This window comes from Notolepis coatsorum (genome assembly GCF_963971535.1).
Source record: "Notolepis coatsorum genome assembly, chromosome: 1".
In the NCBI taxonomy this organism is placed as follows: Eukaryota; Metazoa; Chordata; class Actinopteri; order Aulopiformes; family Paralepididae; genus Notolepis; species Notolepis coatsorum.
The window spans coordinates 21,698,755-21,726,050 of record NC_140165.1 but is presented as its reverse complement, the minus strand read 5'-3'; the positions used below and the strand labels follow the sequence as shown (position 1 = coordinate 21,726,050).

The 27,296-nt window shown below is 39.8% G+C and overlaps 1 protein-coding gene across 1 annotated transcript; it reads right to left on the bottom strand.

The window, feature by feature from the left end:
- On the bottom strand, positions 1-27,085 carry LOC311228606 (uncharacterized protein). The gene is made up of 5 exons (XM_084314523.1): positions 26,834-27,085; positions 19,078-19,219; positions 15,096-15,244; positions 10,926-11,192; positions 1-1,682 (listed from the first exon to the last, which is right to left on the bottom strand). Exons 1-5 carry the CDS (start codon positions 27,036-27,038, stop codon positions 1,546-1,548), a joined length of 900 nt encoding a protein of 299 aa, XP_084170649.1. The 5' UTR covers positions 27,039-27,085; the 3' UTR covers positions 1-1,545.
- Positions 27,086-27,296: the final 211 nt, after the last annotated feature.

The following is a 27,296-nucleotide window of genomic DNA, read 5'->3' as shown; positions in this document are numbered from 1 at the left end:
TCCTGGGACCACGAGCGGGGGTTATAACAAATACCCACGTTTAACTTGACTGGTTCAGCCAATCAGAATCAAGAAATTTGCATGCCATTGTATAAATTGTCACAGTGAAAGGGTTAACCGTTTGGTAGTGTGGCAGTGAAAGGGTTAGCCAACCAGCCAACAAAGTAATCTCCAAGTCTTTACATTTAGTCGCACCCGTTTTGGTGGGTAAAAGAGAAATACACAAATGACAGAAGGCTCCGGTGGCCTTGATAGCTAAATATTTTTGCTAGCTTGTAACGTAGCGTTGTGACGTTGCATTGAAAGATGACATAATGGAGTCAAAGAAACAGGGTAATTGGTCCTAAATGAAGATTACGCAGTAAGTGTCAGAGCTTCAGAGTGCATTTAATCCTAACAAAAGAATTATGAAAGATTCATGAAAAATGTAAAACTATAATAACCCTGATCTGAAGTCAGACATGCCGTTCTTAACCCTCAATGTTCAATGCAATGTCCACTGTAGTCCTCTTCATCCACTCAGTCAAAGTACAAAGGTCAGGCTCAGAAAATCACCAGGTTTTAACATTAGAATAGGAGACACTGTTCTCACCGACAAAACATCCGTGAAATATCTTGGTTGCGTCCTGGAAAACAGCTTATCAGGGGAAAGCATGGCTCAACAAGCACTTACAAAGATCAATAACAGGACTAGATACCTAGCCAGAATCTCAAATTTTTTAGATCAGTCAGCGATGAAAATTCTTGCTGGAGCACTCATACAGTGTCACTATGACTATGCATGTGGCTCCTGTTACAACAGCACCCCCAAAAGTCAGAAAATAAAACTACAGACATCACAAAACAAGCTAATCAGGGTAATACTAAGGCTACCTGCCCGAACCCACCTTGACCCATCACACTTTGAGAACATGAGATGGCTAAAGGTGGAAGACAGAGTCAACCAAATAGGGATGTGCATGGTTCACAGAATCGTGCACGGGGTAGTGCCAGTGTACTTCAACAACTACTTCAACCGAATCATGGACACCCATGCATACCCAACTAGGCGTAGCTCAACTGACTTTGTGCCAGTCAGATTCAGGAGTTGTATGGGGAAGGAGTCATTTTTTTTATCCACTTTTTCTCCTCTTTTTCTATTTTTCCTCTCATCCCAATTCCATTGTGCCAATTCTTCCCTCTCCTGTCTTGAACGTTGCTCGCATATGCCCCCCACTGGCCGGTTGTAGGGAGGATAGAAGCCTTGCATCACGTGTCCCTTCCGGTACACGAGGAGGCAGCCTGTCACATCTTTTCACCTGCCAGCGCGGACTCTCATTGGCGAGGTGTAACGTGTGGGAGGCTCACACTACCCCCGCCACTTCCTGTCTCTGCTGTGCAGGCGTCCCCAACCGACCTGTAGGAGTCGCTGTCCACAACCCATCGACTTCTGCCAAGGATGACTTTGTGTTCATCCTTGGCAGTATCTCCTGACTGTGCTTTCTGTCACATGTTATTTTTATATTGTCAAATAAAGTCATTCATTCATTCAGTAGCTGCTGCCATTCATTTGGTGAAGGTCCAATTATATCCACGGCGGGGAGCGCGGCGTTTCTTTTCCAAGTGGGTCTTGACGTGCTTGGAGAGATGGTCACTGCGCATGAAGCTCTTTGGACACTTGTGGCAGACGTACAGCTTCACACCTGGACATAAAGACAAACTACTATTAGAGGATCATCCCCGTCTAATTTTGACTTCTCGCTATTACCGGAGATTGCCCCCCGTCTTTAACAAATGTTGTGTTTGTAGGTGTATATGTTTTAGCTGATATCATATCAGTGTACCTTACTAAACGCCATTCAACTGCCATTGGTGTTGAAAAGGGGTGGAAATTACACCAAGAGACTTGAATGTTGTAACATGCTGTAACATGCTGTAACATGCTGCACTGAAATCAAATTCCACCAGCCTGGCTGGGTGGTCATTAAAGATAATTGAATTGAATTGAAAGTTGTTTGAATGTTGCTAGGCAACATGATGTAACTGAGCCTTCTGAAAACCACTGCACTGATATAAACCCTCTGACTCGACTAGAAGCTTCTGAAACCACTGTACTGATATAAACCCTCTGACTCTACTAGAAACGCTGCACATCAAACCTGATAAGAGAATTTAGACCTTGACTACATGTATATGGATATTTTTCTAAATGGATATTTTCAAGCTCCGTTTAAAAAAGAAAATGGACGGAGGTATTTTTAAAAGGTTTTAAAAAAAATACGTCCGCCCAGAAGAAAATACAGAAACGCATATAAATTGCTCCGACAAGCATGCCGGGCCAGTAGGAGGTGATATGCGATATCTCAAATACCAATACCATAGAACAACATTCTGAACATGCATAGTGAGCCAATTTTCATTGGCGGCAGCAACTGAAAAGTAAAATAATGTAGTGACAGAAATGCGCATTACAAAAAGCAACAATGGGCAAGCGCGAATTGAACTGTAACGTCATCGTTTCTCTAGACCAGCGGTTCTCAAACTACGGGTCGCGACCCAAAGTGGGGTTGTGGGTAGGTGATTATTTTTTATTTTGTAATGTTCTGGCAACATATTTTGGCTAAATAATATGCCTTGTTTTATAAATGTGTATTGATAACAGTGCTGTAATAAAATGTTCAAAAAAATATGCATGATCAAGTTCAACAACGTGTGCTTTTATTTTGATATTCCTTAATTCCACATTGAAATTACACAATACATTAACACTATCAGTAGGGCTGCAACGATTAATCGACATAATCGACGACGTCGATTATAAAAAAATCGTCGACGAGGAATTGTTGCGTCGATTAGTCGTTTAAAATAATTTTTTTATTATTATTATTATTATTATTATTATTTTAAATTTTTCTTTGCACTACCTATCTTTGTGAAAGTGGCTTCTCAGCTCTGGTCCAGCTGAAGACTTCTTAGCTTAACATAACAGACCGACAGTAAGTTTGGGGGAACTAATGGGATAACTGGGGATGTTGTTTGGTCCTGACAAGAGTCTCAAAGTCTGGGGTGATGGTAGACAAAGCAACTCTGAGGTCATGCTCAATGTCCAATCTGTTCCTCTGCTCTGTCTTCAGCTGGACCAGAGCTGAGAAGCCACTTTCACAAAGATAGGTAGTGCAAAAAATATATATATATATATAAAAAAAAATATATAAAAAAAATATATTTATTTTTTAATATAAATTTTTTTCGATTAGTCGACTAATCGAAAAAATAATCGACAGATTAGTCGACTACCAAAATAGTCATTAGTTGCAGCCCTAACTATCAGTGCCGGCCTTGTTTACCTTTTTACCTCCTTGAATGCCATCATCCACTTCAATGTTAGCGTTAAAAAACGCATAATCTATGTTTTAAATTATGGCTATGTGTCTAATCTGCCCGTCGCTTATCAATGACTTGTTTGCAGTCAACATTGTTTAAACGGATTGTTTTTTTTAATCGGTTCATATCCTTTTTATAGCATTTCGAAAAGCTATCGTTCGCTCGAAAATTTCTGGGAAAATAGAAAGATTCCCCCATAAACGGCATTTATTGGAATATTCTCAAATACACTAGACACGTTGTCATTTGTCAGCCTATTTATGAATCGTTTTCAAATAAACGCTACATTATCGATAGTATATGTGTACTTATGTACGCTATAGAGGCGGGCTGAAAAATCGATTACCTAATTTCCTCAAGATCACACACACGGCACATGCTGATATCTCAGTGAATACAGCTCTGATTACCCCAAGACTGGTAACATAGACTCCTTACCTTAGATCAGATGTTCTCCAAAAAGATTATTCCAATTCCTGATCGCCATTCCAAATATCGATCGCGTTTATTGATTGATTATTGGCTGCTGTAAATATATATTCCAGGCTGCATTCCAACTCGCGATCACTTCCATGTTCATCAGACGGCTTGCCAGCACAGTGGAGTTGGCTCCACCTCCACAGATCCAGCAGTATAATCGAATGACCTGCAGTTACACAGGGATAGACGATAGGGGGCGGTATTTTCCCATCTGAGCTCCTAGAGAGGGTCTCCTGTACCAACGGGAGACTCGGTTGATGAAATATGAATTCAGATCGCTAATAAAAAAATCAAACGACAATACACGTCGTCGGCACTCAACGGGGGGTCTGATAAGACGACAATACACGGTGTCGGCATTCAAAGTATTAACACATTCCCCGCCAACCACGAGTATACTCGTTATTTGATCGTTTTTCCTTTTTTCCGATTTTAATATTCTATTCAATGTCAGGGACCCGTATGTTGCTGTTAGAAGGCATACTGCGACCCTGAGGGTGCAGTACCGACCAGATCCTCCCAGGTGGCAGTATCGAGAGTGCAGTAAACCCTGTTCCAGACCCTGTGTTACACTCAAATGTCTCCGGGCGCAGTTTTCTGGGTCGGGCGGGTCGAGCGGTTCTCCCGATTGCATTGAAGCGCGTCAAATGCCCCCGATCCATATGTTGTGGTGGGTTATGTCGTGGACCAGATGGACATCAGATGGACCAGATGGCGATAAAACAATTGGAATATTATTTTTGGAATACTCACGATCACAGGTAAGGACTATCTGACGTCAATTCTAGCTTGATCGTGCAATGTTTTTATAACGATCAGCATTTTTAGTGTTCAATACGAATGGCGTTACTGGCAATCAAATAATCAGAAACGACCCCCAGCCCCTTTCATGCATTCATGACGAAACATAATACCCATAATATACATTTGATTTGGGAATAGTAGCGTGTCCAGGCAAGAAACGGCAACTCTTATAGTAGAATTCACGTATAAGGCTATAACTCAGCCTTTCGGGAATTACCCGTTGGAATTACATTGCTCGTCTTCGCCCCTCCCTATCACTCTCCGCTGCTGAAACACTGGTTCATGCATTCATATCATCAAGACTAGATTACTGCAACAGCATCCTCTACGGCTCACCAAACACTATTCTCAATAAACTCCAATATGTCCAAAACTCTGCTGCCCGCATGCTCACCTCCACCCGTCGCTCTGATCACATCACCCCTGTCCTCCACGACCTCCACTGGCTTCCAATCAAATACAGGATACATTTTAAAATACTACTCATCACATTTAAAGCCCTCAACAACCTTGCCCCTCCCTACCTGTCCGACCTCCTCCACCGTCACACGCCCACCCGTCGCCTTAGGTCTGCAGATGCCAACCTCCTAACACCTCCCACGACCAAGCTCCGGACCTGGGGCGACAGGGCCTTTGCTGCTGCTGCCCCCTCCCTCTGGAATGCCCTCCCCAGCCATATCCGTGATGCAAACACCCTGACATCTTTTAAATCAGCCCTCAAAACTCACCTTTTCAATCTTGCTTTTGACTTCTAATTCTGTCGGTTTTATTTTATTTTGTCATGTATTATTTTTGTTCTGTTTTGTTCTGTTTTTTTGTTTTGCCATAGTTTGTCTCTCCTGCCCATGTGAAGCGTCTTTGAGCACCTGGAAAAGCGCTATATAAAATAGATGTATTATTATTATTATTATTATTATTATTATTATTATTATTATTATTATTATTATTATTATTATTATTATTATTATTATTATTATTACCCCAGACCACTCTAAAACTATACTTATATTCACCACGGTATAACACGGGAACGTATGGATGAAATAATTTATTCTTTTTCACATATTGAACGATAAGATAGTTGATGTCAAATGGGCCATAGTATTTTATATCCATAGCTATAATATAGAATATAGCTCTACAAACAAGGTGACGCACTCCTATAGGGCTTCAACGATTAGTCGACATAATCGACGATGTCGATGCCGAATTTCTGCGTCGATGCGTCGTATTAAAAAAAAGATAACCATTTTTTTTTTTCGCTTTCTTTTTTTTCACTACCTATCTTCGTGAAAGTGGCTTCTCAGCTCTGGTCCAGCTGAAGACAAAGCAGAGGAACAGATTGGACATTGAGCATGACCTCAGAGTTGCTTTGTCTACCATCACCCCAGACTTTGAGACTCTTGTCAGGAGCAAACAACATCCCCAGTTATCCCATTAGTTCCCTGGGATGTTAAGCTAAGAAGTCTGCTAAGAAGGATATATTATTTATTATTATTATTATTATTATTATTATTATTATTATTATTATTATTATTATTATTATTATTATTATTATTATTATTATTATTATTATTATTTCATTTCATTGTGTTTTTAGCCCTAGTTGCACTTTTGTTGCAACCCCAGTTATCCCATTAGTTCCCCCAAACTTACTGTCGGTCTGTTATGTTTTTTTTTGAACACATTTTTTATTTTCAATTTTTTGACATGACATACAGTAAAACTAGACACACAAACATTAAAAGTAAAAATCCACAATAAATCATAGGACTATGATAGTCCAGTATTTAAATCAAAATAAATGTAGATTAAAGGATATACATATACATAATAATAATTACGATACACCAAATGCTCTTGCTGGCTCTTCTGCATTTTCGACTAATCGGAAAAATAATCAACAGATTAGTCGACTACCAAAATAATCATTTTGTCTGTACTGTATATGGCACCAAGACAAATCCCAATCAACTGTGTTGAAATGGCAATAAAGTTTCTATCTATCTATCTATCTATTAGTTGCAGCCCTACACTCCTATCTTTAAAGCGCATAGCTACAACGGGACCCGTCTAATCCCTGGCGCTGAATGAGTGAAGTGTGGGGTCGCCAAAAAATATTATATATGTATAAAAAAGTTTGAGAATCCCTGCTCAGTCTAGAGACAATACGTTTAACATGGCTACACAGATCCACTGAAACGGATATTTAAAAAGATCTTCACTTTAAAATGTTTATTTTCTTTTATCTCAGTTTTTTTAACCGACATTTTTGTTTACGTGTGGATGAAAGGCCCAACCCTAGAGGGAAATGTGCATTTTTCAAAATATCCATACTCGTGTGGACAGGGCCTAAAATTGCTTGCAGTAACGTTAGCGAATGCAAATGTGCAGTGATTTTCACATGGGTACACTCACCTTACCAAACACTTTACACAAACACTCACAAAGACCCCCCGCATTTCATTGTATACTTGTATGCTGTGACAAATAAAACTCTTGACTTGACTTGACCTTACCACTCACTTTAACACACGTTATATTTATCTATTATTAAAGAGATTTGCACTACATTCATACCTCATTTGCACCCTACCCTAAGTTTTGTACCTCATCTCATTTCTGCATTGTACCTCACTTTTACTCTGTATTGTATATATGTATATTGACTGAACATTCCTTTACTTACTTTTTAATAACTTTTTTTACTGTATGTAGCACACTCTCAGGGGCTCATACAGAAACAAGCATTTCATCATAAAGTATCCTGTATTTTGTTGTGACAAATAATAAACAAACTTGAAACTTGTAAATTACCTTAGTGTTGGTGAGAAGTCAGAATTAGACTGATATGCTCCTTTAACGATGTAAAATACCATTTATAAATGTAGAGACAAAAAAGTACTACATGCAGGTAAGTACAGACAGATGTGGATAGATATATATACACATAGACAAAAAGTACTGATAACTACAGGTGCATCTCAATAAATTTGAATATCGAGGAAAAGTTCATTTATTTCAGTAATTCAATTCCAAAAGTGAAAATCATATACAGTATTCATAGAGTTACATTACACATTACACAGAGTGAAATATTTCAAGCCTTTATTTCTTAAAATGTTGATGATTATGCTAATGAAAACCCCAAATTCAGTATCTGAGAAAATGTGAATATTATATAAGACCAATAAAAAAAATTAGGGCTGGGACTTTATCGCGTTAATTCCGATTAATTAACTACAGAAAACATTTTACGTAGAAAGAGATTACGCATTGTATCACACTTTATACTTTTTTTTATATCGCGGACCGTTTCTCAGTGGACGAGTTAGAGGCATACCGTTTATACCGTTGCACAGCGTGCATTGGGTGACGTCAAACAGTTGTAGGCTACATGGGAAAAGTTGAGACTGCGTTGCTTGGCCCGTTGAATGGGAGATTTAGATATATAAAAAAAAAAAATTGATACGAGAACGGTTGTGTTTGCAAAGACTTTGCATATCACCGGAGCATTTCAAGCCTACGTCATCTTATCACCTCAATGCTAAGGCTAAGCATGTTGCAGCTAACGTGGAGCTAAGAGTTAATGCTGGCTAATGCTGAAGCAGAGTTCAGAGCCAAGATGAGTCAGACCACATCTAATGAAGTAAACACACACTGGCTCGCTGGATTGCCGTGTACTGTATAGACCACTAAAATACAGAAGCTGTAGACCTTCCTTGAACCATGCAGGTAAACAAAAACCCACCCACAGGCGGTCAGGTGGCGTAGCGGAGATTGTGCTCGTCACCAATGCAAGAGGCTGCGGTCTCGACTCCCGGAGAGTCAGCATTGCCTTGGCTCGGGCTGATCGCTATACTAACTCGTTTGGCTGAGTTAGGGGGAGGGGAGCCGTGGGTGGGTCCTGGGCGTTGTGGACAGCGACCCCTACAGTTCGGTCGGGGCGCCTGCTCAGCGAGGGTAGGATCTGGAGAGTGCGACCTTCCACACGTTACACTCTCCCGGTGAGAATCTGCGCTGCCAGGCTGGCTGCCGGCTGGCTGCACATGTGTCGGAGGAAAGCATGTGACAGTCTCCGGCCCGCCTGACCAACAGTAGGGGGGGGGTGCGCAACAACCAGGAAGGGGGTTGGGAATTGGCATAACGACTAACAGTGGAATGGGAGAAAAATCGGAAAAAAGGAGGGGAAAAAGATAATAATAAAAAAATTAAAAATAAACACCCACAACAATAAGTGTTTTATAATGGGATTTATTACAAGTTACTGTCCATTAAAGCTTTGTGAATTGACAGTGAATTAGTGAAATATAAATTAAATAGCTTTTCCAAAATTAAATGTACTGAATATTGATCACGATAGCAAAATGTTGCAGCTGTTTTTATTAGCAATATTTTAATAGACTGTTAATTGGTACAATAATGAATCACTTTCCTAAACGATCTACTGCAGATATGAGGCACTGTTGTGAGAAGAACACAGAGGAGCCAGCAAAGAAGAAGAGCCTCCTGCTGTTTGCTTCAGAGGATGAATAGGGGGCTAACAGTGCTTTGGTCCTATACAGAGCAGAGCCAACCATTTCTTAGTCTGGAATATTGAAAAAATAAGAGAAATTGAGATCAATCAAGACGTTTTCCCCAATGGTCAACTGTTCTGGAATGTACTTGAAAGTACTGCGTTTTACTTTTACCTCAAAAGTGCTTGAGTTTACAAAAGGTCCTTTTGTAAATATATATATGGAAGGGATGCTCGATATTGGCTTTTTTACCGATACCGATATACCGATATTGTCCAACTCTTTATTTCCGATACCGATATCAACCAATATCAACCGATACCGATATATGCAGGGTCCCCCCCCCCCAAAATGTAATAATTTCAGGTAATTAACATTACATATCTCTTGTTGTGGAATTAACACAACATTATGCATACTTTTGACAATAAATAAAATCTGAATTTGTTCTTACTTGCTTGCCTGGGTAAATAAAGGTTATATAAATGTAAAAAAAATTAAATAAAAAATAGTTGAAAACCGATACCGATATTTTCCGATATCACATTCTAATGCCGATATCGGCCGATAATATCGGACATCCCTAATTATTCCTAAAAGTGCTGCACTTTGTTAAAAATTGCATTTATCTGTTGGTCTGTGTAGTTGCTAATAAACAAGATAATAAAGTATATTCATTGATTCAATTTATACCATTTTTATTGAAAATGTTTGCTTTTCACATCAAATATTGATATGCGATTAAAATCGGATTCATTTAGATTAATTAACTATAAAGTCTTGAATGAATTCGATAAAAGTTTTTAATAGAGTCCCACCTCCACTAAAAAAATATATATATATATATATATATTACAGAAATGTCGGCCTACTGAAAAGTATATGCACTCAATACTTGGCTGGGGCTCCTTTTGCATGAATCACTGTGGCGTGGCCTGAAGGCAGCCAATATATTCCCTCAATATTCTAATTTATTGAGATTCACCTGTACAGGGAAGGTAAAGACGGTTTTAAACTGTTAAAACAGTAATCCAGAAATATTTTATTGCACTGCTGCATAATTGTACTCTTGTCTATTATATTCTACCATTTTATTGCACTATTGCACTATTTTACTCTGTCTATTCTATTTGACTCTTTTTATTATTGTCAATTTTTAAAACTGCAATAGAATCCAACCATAAACAAGGTGGCCTGTAGGGATGTTAGATCCTAATGTGAAAAACTGTGACTTTATATGTCTGCACTTCTATCACTGCAATTCTTGTATGAAAGGTGCTATACAAATGACGTTTATTATTATTATTACTTGTTGAATTGTGTACTTGAAATAAAACATTGCAGAACCAGATGTAGGCAACCAATATTTCCTCAATATTCTAATGTATTGAGATACACCTGTACTGAATTGTGTACTTAAAGGAACACGCCAATATTTTGGGAAATTAGCTTACCGTCTTCTCCAGAGAGAGACAAGAAGATAGATACCAGTTTCCTGTGCGTTCAGTAGAAAGCTTTCTGAATGCACGTTAGCCTAGCTTAGCACAATGGATGGAAGCGGACATAGTCGGTTAGCCTTCAGGAGAGGTGTTAGTTGGACAATGCCTAGGCTAACCGGCTTCCATTCATTGTGCTGGTATCTATCTTCTTGTCTCTCTCTGGAGAAGACGGTAAGCTAATTTCCCAAAATGTTGGCGTGTTCCTTTAAAACAAAACATTGCAGAAAACTTCAAAATAAAAGTCCCGATGTAGAAACCTGACCTGTGTGTGTCCTGGCGTGGCGCTGCAGCACGTCGGAGCGGGCGAAGGCTCTCCCGCAGGAGGCCACGTCGCAGACGAAGGGCCGCTCCCCGCTGTGCCAGCAGAGGTGAGCCCTCAGCTCAGACGTCTTCCCGCAGAGAGCCCCGCAGCCGGGGATGTGACACATGTGCTGCCGTTTCTTTTCCTTGTGGGTCTTGACGTGCTTGGAGAGATGGTCCCTACGCATGAAGCGCTTTGGACACTTGTGGCAGACGTACAGCTTCTCACCTGGACATAAAGACAAACTACTATTAAAGGATCATCCCCGTCTAATTTTGACTTCTCGCTATTACCGGAGATTGGCCCCGTCTTTAACAAATGTTGTGTTTAGGGATGCACCGATCCGATATTGGTATCGGCCGCTGATATCAGTCAAATAGCTGGATCGGGTATCGTAAAAAATAAATATATATATAATAATAATAATTATAATAAATTAAATAAGAAATAACCATTCAGTACATTTATATATGTGTTAATTTGTTACATTTAGTCTCACTAAGTTAGGAAAGTCATGTTTTAAGTCAAGCCTGATGTTGCCTTGCACAAAATAATGATCCCAGTCTCTTCCACACAGTGACAGTGAGGCATACAGTTTATTAATTGAATGAATGAAGTTTATTTTCTGTCTTTGTTTACAACAAATCAAAAACACACTTGTGATCCTTTACAATTCTTAAAAAATATATATATTTGAATAATAATAAAAAAAAAAACATTGATTAAATTAATTTTTTTATTTGGACAATGGGTATCGGATCAGTATTGGTATTGGCCGATACCCAAACCCAGGTATCGGTATCGGGACTGAAAAAGTCGGATCGGTGCATCCCTTGTGTTTGTAGGTGTATACAGTGTGTGTTTTAGCTGATATCAGCGTACCTTACTAAACGCCATTCAACTGCCATTGGTGTTGAAAAGGGGTGGAAAATACGCCAAGAGACTTGAAAGTTGTTTGAATGTTGCTAGGCAACATGATGTAACTGAGCCTTCTGAAAACCACTGTACTGATATAAACCCTCTGACTCTACTAGAAACGCTGCATATCAAACCTGATAAGAGAATTTAGGCCTTGACTACATGTATACCGGTATGGATATTTTTCAAAATGGATATTTTCATGCAAAAAAAAATATATAATAAACCTTGTCCACTTGGCAGGGTTTTTAAAAATACCTCTGTCTAGACCAGCGGTTCCCAAACTTTTTTGGCCGTGCACCCCCTGTCACCTCCCGACCTAGCTGACGCACCCCCCAATGGGTTTCTGTTAGAAAAAATTGTTGCTGGTCTCCGTGCACAGATTTTATCTCTTCCCACGGCGACTATGGATAGGGAATTTCTTTATTTAATTAAAATGTTCACGACAACATGGATGCATGTACTCTGCCAGCATGTTTAATATCCATAATACTAAAGGTTTGACTAAGATCTTTATGAAATTTTATTGTAATTTCTTTTTTTTAAATGTATTTAATTTTTTATCACCATTAGCCTTTTCATGTCACGCACCACCTAGAGGGCGCACCACAAGGGGTGCACGCACCACAGTTTGGGAACCACTGGTCTAGACGAAAATGCATATAAATTGCTCCAACAAGCATGCCGGGCCAGTAGGTGGTGATAAGCGATATCTCAAATACTATAGAACAACAGTCTGAGGCTGCGGTTACATTAAAGGAAAACAACAACGTTTAATTTTCACTTTTCTGAACGTTGCGTTTATGCAGGCAGGTTAGACGCCGTTTGTCTTCTGTATGCGTGGAAGGTATTTGTCGCGTGCACAAGCCAGACAGAGAGAGAGAGAGCACAGAGCGTGCGTGTGTGCCTCGTTTGTCCTCGCGCGTCGCAGTGTGTGTAAAAGCAGAGCCCCGCTCCTCGTTCAGACAGATTAGAGAGCACAGCGCGAGTGAGTGCATGGTGTGTGCGCCTTGCGTCGCAGTGTGTGTAAAAGCAGAGCCCCGCTCCTCATTCAGACAGCACGCCTTCAGACGTCCGAACGAACACTCGATCACCATGCGTCGGTGTCTACTGCGCATCGGCGTTGCGCGTGAACGGCTCCGTATCGGCTTGCGCAGTTTACATGCCACCGTTCCAAGGGAGTTTTGAAAACGAAAACCGCCTTTGAGCGTTGCCGCTAGGAAAAACGAAAATGCCAGCTAAAACGGCGTTGCCTTTTAACTTGGACATGCAAACGAAATAATTCGAAAATGAAACGTTGTTTTCCTTTAGTGTAACCAAGGCCTGAGCATGCGTTGCGTAGTGAGTGAGCCGATTTTCATTGGCGGCAGCAACTGAAAAGTAAAATAATGTAGTGACAGAAATGCGCATTACAAAAAGCAACAATGGGCAAGCACGACTTGAGGTGTAACGTCATTGTTTCTCTAGACGATAGTTTTAACATGGCTATTGGCTACACGGATCCACTGAAACGGATATTTAAAAAAATCTTCACTTTAAAATGTTTTTTTTTATCTAAGTTTTTTTACCGAAAATGCAGTTTACATGTGGATGAAAGGCCCAAACCTAGAGGAAAATGTGCGTTTTGCTAAATATCCAGACAGGGCCTAAAATAGCTTGCAGTAATGTTAGCGAATGCAAATGCAGTGATTTTCACATGGGTAAATTACTTTATTGCCTGATGACTTTCTATTTTCATGGAGCATAGAATAGAATAGAAATACTTTATTCATCCTGAGGGAAATATGGCACTACAATTTTTCAACATATTTTCAACCCTGTGAATTGTGAAAGGTAGGCTGAGATCTGCCAAAACATACACTGTATGAACACAACATTAGTTAAAGACAGGGACCATCTGTTGGTGAGAAGCCAAAATTGGACTGATATGCTCCTTTAACGATGTGAAAGACATTTATAAATGTAGAGACAAAAAAGTACTAAATGCAGGTATGTACAGACAGATGTGGATAGATATACTGTATATATACACAGACAAAAAGTACTGATAACTACAGGTGCATCTCAATAAATTAGAATATCGAGGAAAAGTTCATTTATTTCAGTAATTAAATTCAAAAGGTGAAAATCATATATTCATAGTTTCATTACACAGAGTGAAATATTTCAAGCCTTTATTTCTTTCAATTTTGATGATTATGAATACAGCTAATGAAAACCCCAAATTTAGTATCTGAGAAAATTTGAATATTACATAAGACCAATAAATATATATATATATATATTACAGAAATGTCGGCCTATTGAAAAGTATATGCACTCAATACTTGGCTGGGGCTCCTTTTGCATGAATCACTGTGGCGTGGCCTGAAGGCAGCCAATATATTCCCTCAATATTCTAATTTGAGATGCACCTGTACAGGGAAGGTAAAGACGGTTTTAAACTGTTAAAACAGTAATCCAGAAATATTTTATTGCACTGCTGCATAATTTTACTCTTGTCTATTATATTCTACCATTTTATTGCACTGCACTATTGCACTATTTTACTCCGTCAATTCTATTTTACTCTTTTTATTATTGTCCATTTTTAAAACTGCAATAGAATCCAACCATAAACAAGGTGGCCTGTAGGGATGTTAGATCCTAATGTGAAAAACTGTGACTTTATATGTCTGCACTTCTATCACTGCAATTCTTGTATGAAAGATGCTATACAAATAACGTTTATTATTATTATTACTTGTTGAATTGTGTACTTGAAATAAAACATTGCAGAACCAGATGTAGGCAACCAATATATTTCCTCAATATTCTAATGTATTGAGATACATACACCTGTACTGAATTGTGTACTTAAAGGAACACGCCAATATTTTGGGAAATTAGCTTACCGTCTTCTCCGGAGAGAGACAAGAAGATAGATACCAGTTTCCTCTGTGCGTTCAGTAGAAAGCTTTCTGACTGCACGTTAGCCTAGCTTAGCACAATGGATGGAAGCGGACATGGTCGGTTAGCTTTCAGGAGAGGTGTTAGTTGGACAATGCCTAGGCTAACCGGCCATGTCCGCTTCCATTCATTGTGCTGGTATCTATCTTCTTGTCTCTCTCTGGAGAAGACGGTAAGCTAAATTTCCCAAAATGTTGGCGTGTTCCTTTAAAACAAAACATTGCAGAAAACTTCAAAATAAAAGTCCCGATGTAGAAACCTGACCTGTGTGTGTGCTGATGTGGCGCTGCAGCTGGCCGGAGCGGGCGAAGGCTCTCCCACAGTAGGCCACGTCGCAGACGAAGGGCCGCTTCCGGCTGCAGGGGTGAGCCCTCAGCGGAGACGTCTTACCGCAGAGAGGCAGCTTCTTCTTCCTACTCGTGTAGATTTTTGAAGAAGAGGAGTTCATAAGGGTTATAAATATTCAGTTATTTCATTTAACCCTTTCACTACCACACTACAGAAGGTTAACCTGTCACTATCACACTACAGAGGTAGTGAAAGGGTTAACCATTTGTTGTGTGGCAGTGAAAGGGTTAACCTTCTGTATTGGCACAGTGAAAGGGTTAACCATTTGGTAGTGTGGGTTAACTCATTGGCTGCCAGCCATTAGACGGGTCCCGTGGTAGCACTGCCACGCTTTAAAAGATAGGAGTGCGTCACCTTGTTTGTGGAGCTATAACTATATTCTATATTATAGCTATGGATGCAATACTATGGCCCATTTGACTATCTACCAACTATCCATCGTTCAATATGTGAAAAAGAATGATGAAGATGCTGAAATAGCCTTATACGTCAATTCTACAAAAAGATTTGCCGTTTCTTGCCTGGACACGCTATTATTCCCAAACCAAATCTATATCATAGGTATTATGTTTCATCATGAATGCATGAAAGGGGGGGGGGGGGTCGTTTTTTTATGCTTTGATCGTCACCAACGGCATACGTTGTGGAGTAACGTTACACACACACATTGCGATCGAGGTGAAGACATGGTTGGATCAACGCAGGATTGATATCATATAGCCCTTACTTTCACTAGGATGTAGCGATGTACCCCAAAAAGAATATTCCGGAGACATTTGGCCGTTACACAGGCCAAGATACAAGGTTTCAAAGGGTGCTCGATACCACCATCTAGCTGGATGCGGCCGGTATTGCATTTTGGCGATCTCAGACTCATTCCCTATGGTAACACCAAGGTCCCTGGATGAATAATGAATAAAAATATCGAGAAAAAAAGGAAAAACTATCTAATAACGAGTATACTCATTGTTGGCGTTCAAGCGTTGGCTCCCAATAACGAGTATACGCGTTGTTGGCGGGAATGTGTTAACACTATGATCGCCGTGGACGAGTTTACACGTCATTCCTAGCCATGCTCATTCTGCCGAAGACGCCGTAACTCGTCTTTGATGTCAATATTTCAAAAATCTGTCATCGAAATCATATTTCCTTTCCGGAGCCCTGAGACACACTGCAAAGCTCCACTCAACTCTCTAGCGGTTCAAGAGCGCCATCTGGTGGCCGATCGGCAGATCGCCAACCGGAGATTAACCTTTGAACCGGTAGTGCTCATCCATATGTGGTCCGGGCACTCGCTATCGTTAGAGAGACTCCGTATTGACACAGTGAACATCGATCGGTGCAAATAACTCGAAAAAACAACATGATTTGGACGTATATACTATTATACAACCTGGAAATGGATCGGGCATTTCTCCATCCCCCATAATAGAAAAAATTCTGTTCCACGCTCATCTGCCAGCGGCGCGAGGAAGCCACGGTAAGATTCAGCGTTATATTCGAACGTGTTCCATATAAACTGCTATGATGAACATATGACCCACTCTGGATGAATCATCTAACGCTGCCCACGGAATTATAAATGATCCCCCGCCCATCCGGTCATCATCAGATGATGCATAGAAACTTCTAGAACCACGTCCAGTTGAAATTTTTTATCTCGCACAGATTCCTACCAAACTGTATTTGATCATCAATATAATGCATTTAGGGCTATAAATCACGTTCTGAAGAAAGCTGCAGAAAACGATAAAAACATACTTATACTTTAGACCATATTTTAGTATGAATATGTCAATGAAAAAGTTTAACGTTGCTACACCCTGAACAATACATATAGGACATTGAATGGGCCATAATAATGGCAATTTAGCAATAGAATTTAAAAAGTTATAGCCCTGCAAAGAAGGGGAACTTCTCCATAGACAAATAGAGCTGGCGAGGGATGGTAAATTATGAATTTAACCCATGGCGATTAAAGTGTTAATAATGAAAGGCTTAATAATAATAACAACTTTATTTATATAGCACCTTTCATACATTGATTGTAGCTCAAAGTGCTTCACAGCAAATAGCATAAAATGAACATAGGCATAGAATTTGCATACAGTTGACAGAATAAAAGCAAATGCATAAAGTGCAGACATAAGAATAGGTATAAAAGACAATAAAAGTAGTGAAATGTAGAAAGTGCAGACATAAGAATAGGCATAAAATAAGTACAATAAATACAGTGTTGCTCGAAGGCATGTAAACCCCCCTGGAAGCGCCAGTCACCCCAACAACACTTTTACCTTAAAGATTCAGTGCAATGAAAATCTTGTTTTGAAAGAAGAAATTGTAAAAGTAATGTAATGTAAAAAAAAAATTTGTGAAATTATATATATATATATATATAAAAAATTTGATTTATTTTTTGACATTCAATTTTTTATTCAAAACGAAGGTTTGGGGCGGTCGGGTGGCGTAGTGGAGATTGTGCTCGTCACCAATGCAAGAGGCTGCGGTCTCGACTCCCGGAGTCAGCATTGCCTGCGGCTTGGGCCGATCGTCATACTAACTCGTTTGGCTGAGTTAGCGGGAGGGAAGTCGTGGGTGGTAATCTGGCGTTGTGGACAGCGACACCTACAGGTCAGGTCTGGGCGCCTGCTCAGCGAAAGGCAGGAAGTGGTGAAGGCAGCGTGACCTCCCACACTTCACCAATGAGAGTCCTCGCTGCCAGGTGAAAAGAGAGCCGCTGGCTGTCTCCGCATGTGTCGGAGGAAGCATGTGGTAGACTTCAGGGTTCCCTTGTACCGACCAGTAGGGGGAACATGCGCACAACGACCAGGTAGGGGAGGGGGGACTTGGCATAATGACTAAATTGGGGGCAAAAGCATAGAAAATCAGGCGGAGAAAAAGAGGATAAAAAAAAAAACGAAGGTTTGAATGTTTAAATCCCAAAAACAGGCTTCGGGGACAGCCTCATAGTTAGGATTAGTTATGCTATAGAAATAACAGAAATGTAATAGATGGCAAAATGCGTTATTTCACAAAATCTGTAAACAATGTTTTCAAGGTTTCACCTTATTTAGAGAGTTATTTTTCGTATAGCTTTGCGCTCTGCTCTATTGGAACTGTCCCTTTAATCATATGCTGTCATGAAAACTTTCAACCACATGCACGCTCCTCACCTGCCTGGCCACGCCCACATCCGCTCATACATAAGCGGGGTCATGGCCATACTACCAGCTCCTTCCCTACTTTCACCACCGTGAAGTCCGTGTATAGCACCGCTTCAAGTTTAGTGCTTTAAAGTAGTTAGTTAGTTATAGGAGCTGTGTTGGCGTTGTCTTTTGTTTCTCCCTCTCTCACTAATTTATAGGGCTGTCTTAAATACTTTGAAGCTTCGTTCGATGGGCATGGGATTAGATTATAATTTTTTTTTTTAAATTAAAAAAAAAAGATTGTGCAAAATCAACTCTGCCTCTCTTTGTTAACTACAACAAGCAATGCTGTTTGTTATTTAAGATGAGGTCGGACTCGGCACTGACAGATTTGTGTTCATTGTGCTGCTTTTATAAAGCCTCAAATGACGGCTTACAATATTTCATGAAAGCAAAGTGTTTTGTTTGTCTAAGATTTAAAAGGGTTTAAACTTTACATCACTGACAAAGTTGAACAAAGTGCTGTACAAGTCCCACAACATAAAAAAAATTATATATATATATATATTTTTTTTGTATCTCGAAGCTTCGAATTCCAAAAAAATATTCGAAGGTCAGCCCTAAAAAATACTAAATGTGTCTCATCTTTCAACTTCTATGTACATTCGAAAAACACTGAATCAGACTGGCCGTGGGAGGCAGTCATTATCGTTGAACATAAGAGTCCTCAAGATTTTGGCAAGATGACATACCCTCTTCTTTTCTTGCATAAGGGGCAGGTACAGGCCTTCCTCTGTCGGGGCTTGGCATCATCCTCCTCCTTCTCCTCATCATCATCGTCAATGGGTGCACAGTAATCCAAGCTCTTTCTGCCCGTCTTCGACCCCTGGTCTCCTGTAGCCAAGGCAGGGAAAAGAGGTCCATGTGTCAAATCCTACATTCAAATTTGTACACTTACAATTACATTTTGTCATTTAGCTGACGCTTTTATCCAAAGCGACTTACAAGTTTTGTACAACAAGACAGCAGGAAGGGTACAACTCTATCAGCTGAGTAACAATGTTCATCAAAGTGTTGAGTGCTACAGTGTCAGTGTCTCACAATCTTCCTGGACACTTTACATTTTTACACTTATTACTGTACATTTGACTGTATATCTGCCCGGTACCCGCTTCTGACACTATAATGTAAACGGCCTATGATATATAATCAGCGAAGAGAAATATACCTTATGAACTAGGGGTGTAACAATCCATCGATTCTAAGGTTGAATCTCATCTAATCGTGGTCAAATTAATATTGAATCGTTGCCTGAAGAATCGTAATCAAATCGAATCATTGTGGGGTCAAATATTTACATCCCTATTATTGACCTATAGTCCATTCATGCCTAGTGAATCAGTTCCCCCAGCCACATTTGTGTATTCAAATTTTTTGGGGGAATTAACTGATCGAAAATGTATCGAATCGAATCGTGGTCAAATGAAGAGATTTCATTATGCATTGAATCATTGCCTGAAGAATCATATTCAAATCGTTGTGGGGTGGAATCATTACACCCATATTATGAACGAATATAAAACATAGTCAAGACAAAATACAGTATATGCATCAATGAAAACATACATGTCAGAATTTACATGTTGAATATGTATTAAGGAATGTGACTGTCTGCGGGAGATATAAAATGTACATGTACACCGTCTTATGTCTCTTCTCTCCTCCCCTCTTCCATCCTCTGATCTCACTCTGCTCTCTCTTCATCACTCTCCTTACTAATGAAAGAGCATTTTTATTTCACTAACTGGCTTGCTTGCATGACGCCATAGCCCTAAAATCGCTGATGTTCCATAATGCAATTTGTTGGGGGGGTTCACCCCCGCAGCATTCTAATTCGTCGCACTCTGTGTGGAACTCACCCAATAATGAATTGTTGTGACTTGGGGTCAGCTCTTGTCATATAGTATCTAATTCCTTTGAATGTTCTGGCAGATAAGATGCATCGAGTAAAATATCTATTTCCCACGAGATTGTGTTGTATATCATAAATGTCCTGATTAATTGAAAATGGGGGACCCTTATCATGTAAACAAGACGAATGTCTTTTTCTGGTCTTCATCCTCTTAGCTCTCTCCCCACCGTATGTATATTTCTCTCCCACCCACCCACCCCCTCCTAACGTACAGTCTCCTCCCTCGCTGATAACAAACTATCATTACACATGGGCAAAACAGAGTCCATTCTCTTCGGTTCAAATAACAAACTCAGCAAGACCGACGGATTCTCAGTTACAGTGGGTGACAATATTGTCACAAGGAAAGACGAAATTACCTACCTGGGTTCCATCCTAGAGGCAAATCTTTCCTGTGACAAAATGGCATCCAATGTAATAAAAAAAGTCAACCAACGAACTAGATTCTTGTACGGTACCGGATCTCCTCTCTGGTAAACAAGAATACCCTGAAGACTCTGGCAGGAGCACTCATTCAAGGGTACTATGACTATGCGTGCACCTCATGGTACCAAAGCACCTCAAAGGCGCTTAAAACAAAATTACAAACATCACAAAACAAACTGGTCAGACTACTACTTGACCTGAACCCCAGAACCCACCTCACCCCTGCCCACTTTGCCAACCTAGGATGGCTTAGAGTAGACGACAGAGTACAGCAACTTGCAATGGGCCTGGTCTACAAGATACACTATACGACCGGGGTGCCCATGTACATGTCAAAATACTTCCCAAAGGTCAGTGAATACCACAACCACTACACCAGAGGAAGCTCAACAAATCATGTTAAACCCAGATTCGGCTCAAACAAGGGACTAAACACGTTTCGCAATTATGCCACAACAATGTGGAACGCCCTACCCAAAGCTGTAAAGGAATGTGAATCCCTGCCCACATCAAAAACTTAAAGAGCACCTACGGGAGGCTGCAATTCGAAACTGGCCACCGTAAATGCCCAAAACCCCCACCACCTCCTAATAGACAGTCTCCTCACCACCGCATGTATATATTCCCTCCCCGCCGTATGTATATTTCCCTCCCACCCACCCACCCCCTCCTAATGTACAGTCCCCTCCCCATCATATGTATATACTCTGTCAGGATCTAGGGGTAACAGTACTGTATATTTGAATACCGTTATGTCACAAATGTATCAGTACTAAATACCTATATGTCCCTATGCCATAAATGTCATGTATGTTGTGTATGTCATAAATGTCTATATGAATTGAAAATGGGGAACCCTGATGGAAACAAGACAAACGTCTTTCTCAGGTCTGCATCCCCTTAACAATTGTATGTATTGAGCCGTACTGTATTGTACCCATTCTGCAATCTGTTAAATAAAGTTTTCATTCATTCATTCACTCCCCATCATATTCTCTGTTAGGATCTATGGGTAACAGTACTGTACATTTGCATATCGTATATGTCACAAATGTAACAGTACTATATATCTGTATATCATGTATGTCCCTATGCCATAAATGTCATGATGTCGTGTATGTCATAAATGTCATGTCACTATGAATCTTTCTCTGGTCTGCATCCCCTTAACAATTGTGTGTATTGAGCCGTATTGTATGGTACCCATTCTGAAATCTGTTAAATAAAGTTTTCATTCATTCATTCATTCAGCTGTTGTACTGTATTGTACCCAGTGAGACATGGGGTTTGAAAAAAGGCGGTTTTCTCAAAGGATTTGGACGCAAAAGTAAATGATTACCATAATAAACCAAGGAAATTGGGGAAGAACTTCGGCGGCAAAACATTGATTGATTGATTGATTGAAACGTTTATTAACAGATTGCAGAATGGGTACAGTCCAGTACAGCTCAATACATACAATTGTTAACACTTTCACTGCCCAAGCTTAATTCCTTTTTACCTCCTTGAATGCCCAGCACCACAAAAACCCCAGAATTCGTGACTCCTGAAGACATAAAAGACAATTATATTGAAAGAAATCCTAGTTCAATGTTTCTGGAAGCGGTAGATGAAAATGAAATTATAGAAACTACTAATAAATGTAAAAACAAGACATCTACAGACAGTAATGAAATAGATATGAAAATAGTAAAAAATGTCATTAGTGGGATTTCAAAACCACTCACGCACATCTGCAATTTATCATTCAAAACTGGTCGATTTCCGAATAAAATGAAAATAGCAAAAGTCATACCTCTGTTCAAGACTGGAGATAAACACCACTTCACAAATTATAGGCCTGTTAAGTTTCTCTACTTCCTCAGTTTTCAAAAATATTAGAAAAACTCTTCAACAACAGATTAGATAAATTAATTGATAAACATAATTTACTCACCGATAGCCAGTATGGATTCAGAACACACCGGTCAACATCACTAGCGTTAATAGAACTCGTTGAAAAAATCACAAATTCCATAGATTAAAAAAAAACATGTAGCTGGAGTATTCATTGACCTAAAAAAAGCATTTGATACTATTAATCATGATATATTAATCAGGAAATTGGAGAGATATGGGATCAGGGGGGTAGTATTGGACTGGGTGAGAAGCTATCTAAATAAAAGACAACAATTTGTGACAATGAGAGATTATAAATCTGAATGTTTGGACATTGCTTGTGGTGTCCCCCAGGGGTCAGTGTTGGGTCCAAAACTGTTCATCTTGTACATTAACAAGATATGTAAAGTATCCAATATATTTAAATTTATTTTATTTGCGGATGACACTAATCTTTTTTTTTCTGGTGAGAATGTCCAGCAGCTTTTAGAGGTCATCACATCTGAAATGAAGAAATTGAAGGAATGGTTTGATAGAAACAAATTATCATTGAAATTGAGCAAAACTAAAATTATGTTGTTTGGAAACTGTAGATTGGATACTCAGGTACAAGTTAAAATAAATTATGTGATTATTGAAAGAGTTTATGAAAATAAATTCCTAGGTGTAATAATAGACCATAAAATCTGTTGGAAACCTCACATAAAACATGTCCAATCTAAACTCTCACGAAGCATTTCAGTCATGAGTAAAGTAAAGCACATTCTGGATAGAAAATCACTATACATTCTCTACTGTTCACTAGTTTTACCATATTTAAATTACTGTGCTGAAGTCTGGGGAAACAATTATAAGTCTACACTACAACCACTTTTTATACTCCAAAAAAGGGCCATAAGGATAGTTCACATTGCAGGTTATCGTGATCACACTAACATATTGTTTTTGGAGTCAAAGACATTGAAGTTAAATGATCTTGTGGAATTTAAAACGGCACAATTAATGTATAAAGCAAAAAGTCATGCACTTCCAAGAAACATTCAAGAATTGTTCTTTGATAGGGAGGGGGGTTATAATCTGAGGGGAGAACACAATTTAAAAGTGCTAAACGTACGCACTACCATGAGAAAACACTGCATCTCGATATGTGGAGTGAAACTGTGGAACAGTCTAAATGTGGTGCTAAAGCAATGTCCAAACATGAGACAATTCAAACTGATGTATAAGGAAATTATGTTCACAAGGTACAGGGTTGAGGAAGGGACTTGATATTCACGGGTGTTTACATTTTTCTTTTGTTTTCTATTTTATTTCTTTCATGTTTTACATATATAGTTTTTGTTTTTTGTTTTGCATATATATATATGTTTTTTTTTTCCTTTATTTTTTATGTTTTAAAATAGTACACTCATTTGAGTAGTGGAAAAGGGGTAGGATTAAATAAGTGTATACTTCTTCCTACTCCTTTTCGAACATGTAGATTGAGTTGTTTTGCTTTTGTTATTGTTTGTTTGTATTCATTGCATGTTCGAAATAAAGATTTCAAATAAAAAAAATCAAATCAAATCAATGTTAACGTTAATATCGCCTAATCTATGTTTTAAATTATGGCTATGTGTCTAATCTGCCCGTCGCTTATCAAAGACTAATTTTCCAGTCAACATTGTCATAGCAGATTGTTTTTTTATCGCTTCATTTCCGTTTTCTAGCATTTTGTCTAGAACGGTCATTTTTCTGCCTATTTATGAATCGTTTTAAAAGAAACACTAGATTATCTATAGTATATGTGTGCGCATGCACGCTCGTGCCGCGAGCTGAAAATCGATTATCCTAGTTACTGACCGCTCGCACAGCCAAACAGCCATATCACGTAATCACATAAAAGCTTATATCTCCGTGAAAACGGATCTGATTATCCTAAGCCTGGTAACATAGATTCCTTACCTGAGATCAGATGGTATCCAAATGGATTATTCCAATTCCTGATCGCCATTCGAAAAAATCTATAATTTTATTGATCCACCGAGTATAGTGTAAACACATAATCCCCCCTGCTCTGAAGCTCCAGAGTGAAACTGGTCGACGGCGGTTGCATGAGTGAGAAGTAAAACGTGGATTCCGGGTTTTTTTTCTCATTCATTTTCATTGAGTTCAATCCAAAAGGGTGAATTACCATCTGGGAGACAATAGGGGGCGCTTTTTTCACATCTGAGCGCCTGGAGTGGTTGATTTTCCAACGGTAGACTTGGTTGATGAAATATGATTTCAGATCGCTAATAAAAAAGAACTAAAAAAATTCTTGTGATGGGCCGTCAAAGTGTTAAGGGGATGCAGACCAGAGAAAGACTTTCGTCTTGTTTACATCAGGGTCCCCCATTTTCAATTCATCATAACATATATGACACACGACATACAGATAGACAGTACTGCTACATCTATACATTTATGACATACCAGATTTGCAAATACAGTAGTTTGTGATACAAAAAGTGTCCAGAAAAGAGTGTATATACATTTGACGTAGAAACTGTACATTGGAGGAGGTTGGGTAGGTGGGGTGGGGGGGGGGGGGGGGGGGCTGTACATTGGAGGTGGGGGGGGTGGGTAGGGGGTGGGACACTGTACACTGTACATTGGAATACTGACAAAGCCATACTTGGTCATTTACTGTACAACTGGGTTAGGACATTTGTAGGGGCCAGTTTCGAATTGCAGTCTCCTGTAGGTGTTCTTTGAGAGTGTTTTTGAAAGTGGGTAGTGATTCACATTCCTTTACAGCTTTGGGTAGGGCATTCCACATTGATGTGGCATAATTGCTAAATGTGTTTAGTCCCTTGTTTGAGCCGAATCTGGGTTTAACATGATTTGTGGAGCTCCCTCTGGTGTTGTGATCGTGGTATTCACTGACCTTTGGGAAGTATTTTGACATGTACAAGGGTACCTTGGTCATGTATCTTGTAGACCAGGCCCATTGCAAGTTGCTGTACTCTGTCGTCTACTCTAATGAGCCATCCTAGGTTGTCAAAGTGTGCAGGGGTGAGGTGGGTTCTAGGAGTCAGGTCAAGCAGTAGTCTGACCAGTTTGATTTTGAGATGTTTGTAATTTGTTTTTTAGTGCCTTTGAGGTTCTTTGGTACCATGAGGTGCAAGCATAGTCGTACCCTTGAATGAGTGCTTCTGCCAGAGTCTTCAGGTTCAGCCTGGGTATTCTTGTTTACCAGAGAGGAGATCCGGTACAAGAATCTAGTTCGTTGGTTGACTTTTTTTATTACATGATAGTTTTGTACACCACTAGCCCCTTTCGTGACTTTCGGTTTGCAAGCCTGTGGCTTTTGTGACCGGAGTCACTTGCCCACCCGCCCCGATCACCCAGTAGCGAAACGACCAAGCGTCGTCAAGGGGCTCGCGGTGTGTCAAGAATACATCAGATCTGAATTTCAAAGATACCCAGCGTACAATATGGGTCTAACACAGCTTCACGATGGGGTCTGGAAGCTCGGAGTTGCTAATAAACAGTTTAAAACATTGTTACTCGACGAGTGGTATTTACAGACCGAACGTCCATCTCCGCCGTTGGTGTCACAGCGCATGCGCACCATGCCGCGTTCACGTTACTGGGAAGAAGCGGAAGAACCAGAGGACATCTCGTTGCTACCATAGATATAGGTTGCTACAACTAGGAAGCCTTCACGCTTTGACTCTATATATATCTATGGATGAAACGCCCACATCCATACTTCCGCAATTCGTGACGCGAAGTGGGAGATATGGGGTCTATAAAAGAATCCCATATGTCCTAGTAGGAATTACCACTAGGAGGCTGACGTGAATGGTTTTTCCCAGTCGGAAACTGGTTCTTCCGCTTCTTCCCAGTAACGTGAACGCGGCATGGTGCGCATGCGCTGTGACACCAACGGCGGAGATGGACGTTCGGTCTGTAAATACCACTCGTCGAGTAACAATGTTTTAAACTGTTTATTAGCAACTCCGAGCTTCCAGACCCCATCGTGAAGCTGTGTTAGACCCATATTGTACGCTGGGTATCTTTGAAATTCAGATCTGATGTATTCTTGACACACCGCGAGCCCCTTGACGACGCTTGGTCGTTTCGCTACTGGGTGATCGGGGCGGGTGGGCAAGTGACTCCGGTCACAAAAGCCACAGGCTTGCAAACCGAAAGGGGCTAGTACACCACAAACCATTTTAAAGTAGCTACTGAAATACGCAATTTACCTATTCTGTGTAACTTCATCACGGGTTTCAAAATGGCATCAAGTAATCTGCGACGTTGGTCTATATCTTGCTCTTCGGATTCTGTTGGAAATCCTTTAGGCATCTTTTCTTCAATAATCCGAATTATTTCATCCTCGGTAGCCTTTGACATACGCTCATTGAGATACAACATTAACAGCTGTGGCCATGATTGTCTATTTGCCATTTTTAGCAAACTTTACTGTGTTCCACGAGCGAGAACAATAACTTCCGTCTGCTTCTTCTTCTTCTCTCGGTTTACTAATATGAGTTCCTGTTGGACTTTTTCAAAATAAAAGACCGAATCTGTACACGTCTAAAGCATAAAATGTATTTTGCACATTCAAACAACAAACTAAGCATTAAACGAAGCTATGCAAAACGAATTACGTTTCTGTCTGATAACTGTAATTTATTATAATAATATTGATAGTTATTCTCACTA

Coding starts and splice junctions, on each gene's coding strand:
- LOC311228606 (XM_084314523.1), bottom strand. CDS start 27,038: ATGGCAAATAGACAATCATGGCCACAGCTGTTAATGTTGTATCTCAAT. Junction 19,220..26,833: donor GATGAAGTTACACAGAATAG/GTAAATTGCGTA, acceptor CCTTGGCTACAG/GAGACCAGGGGTCGAAGACG. Junction 11,193..15,095: donor CCACATCAGCACACACACAG/GTCAGGTTTCTA, acceptor CTTTATGTCCAG/GTGAGAAGCTGTACGTCTGC.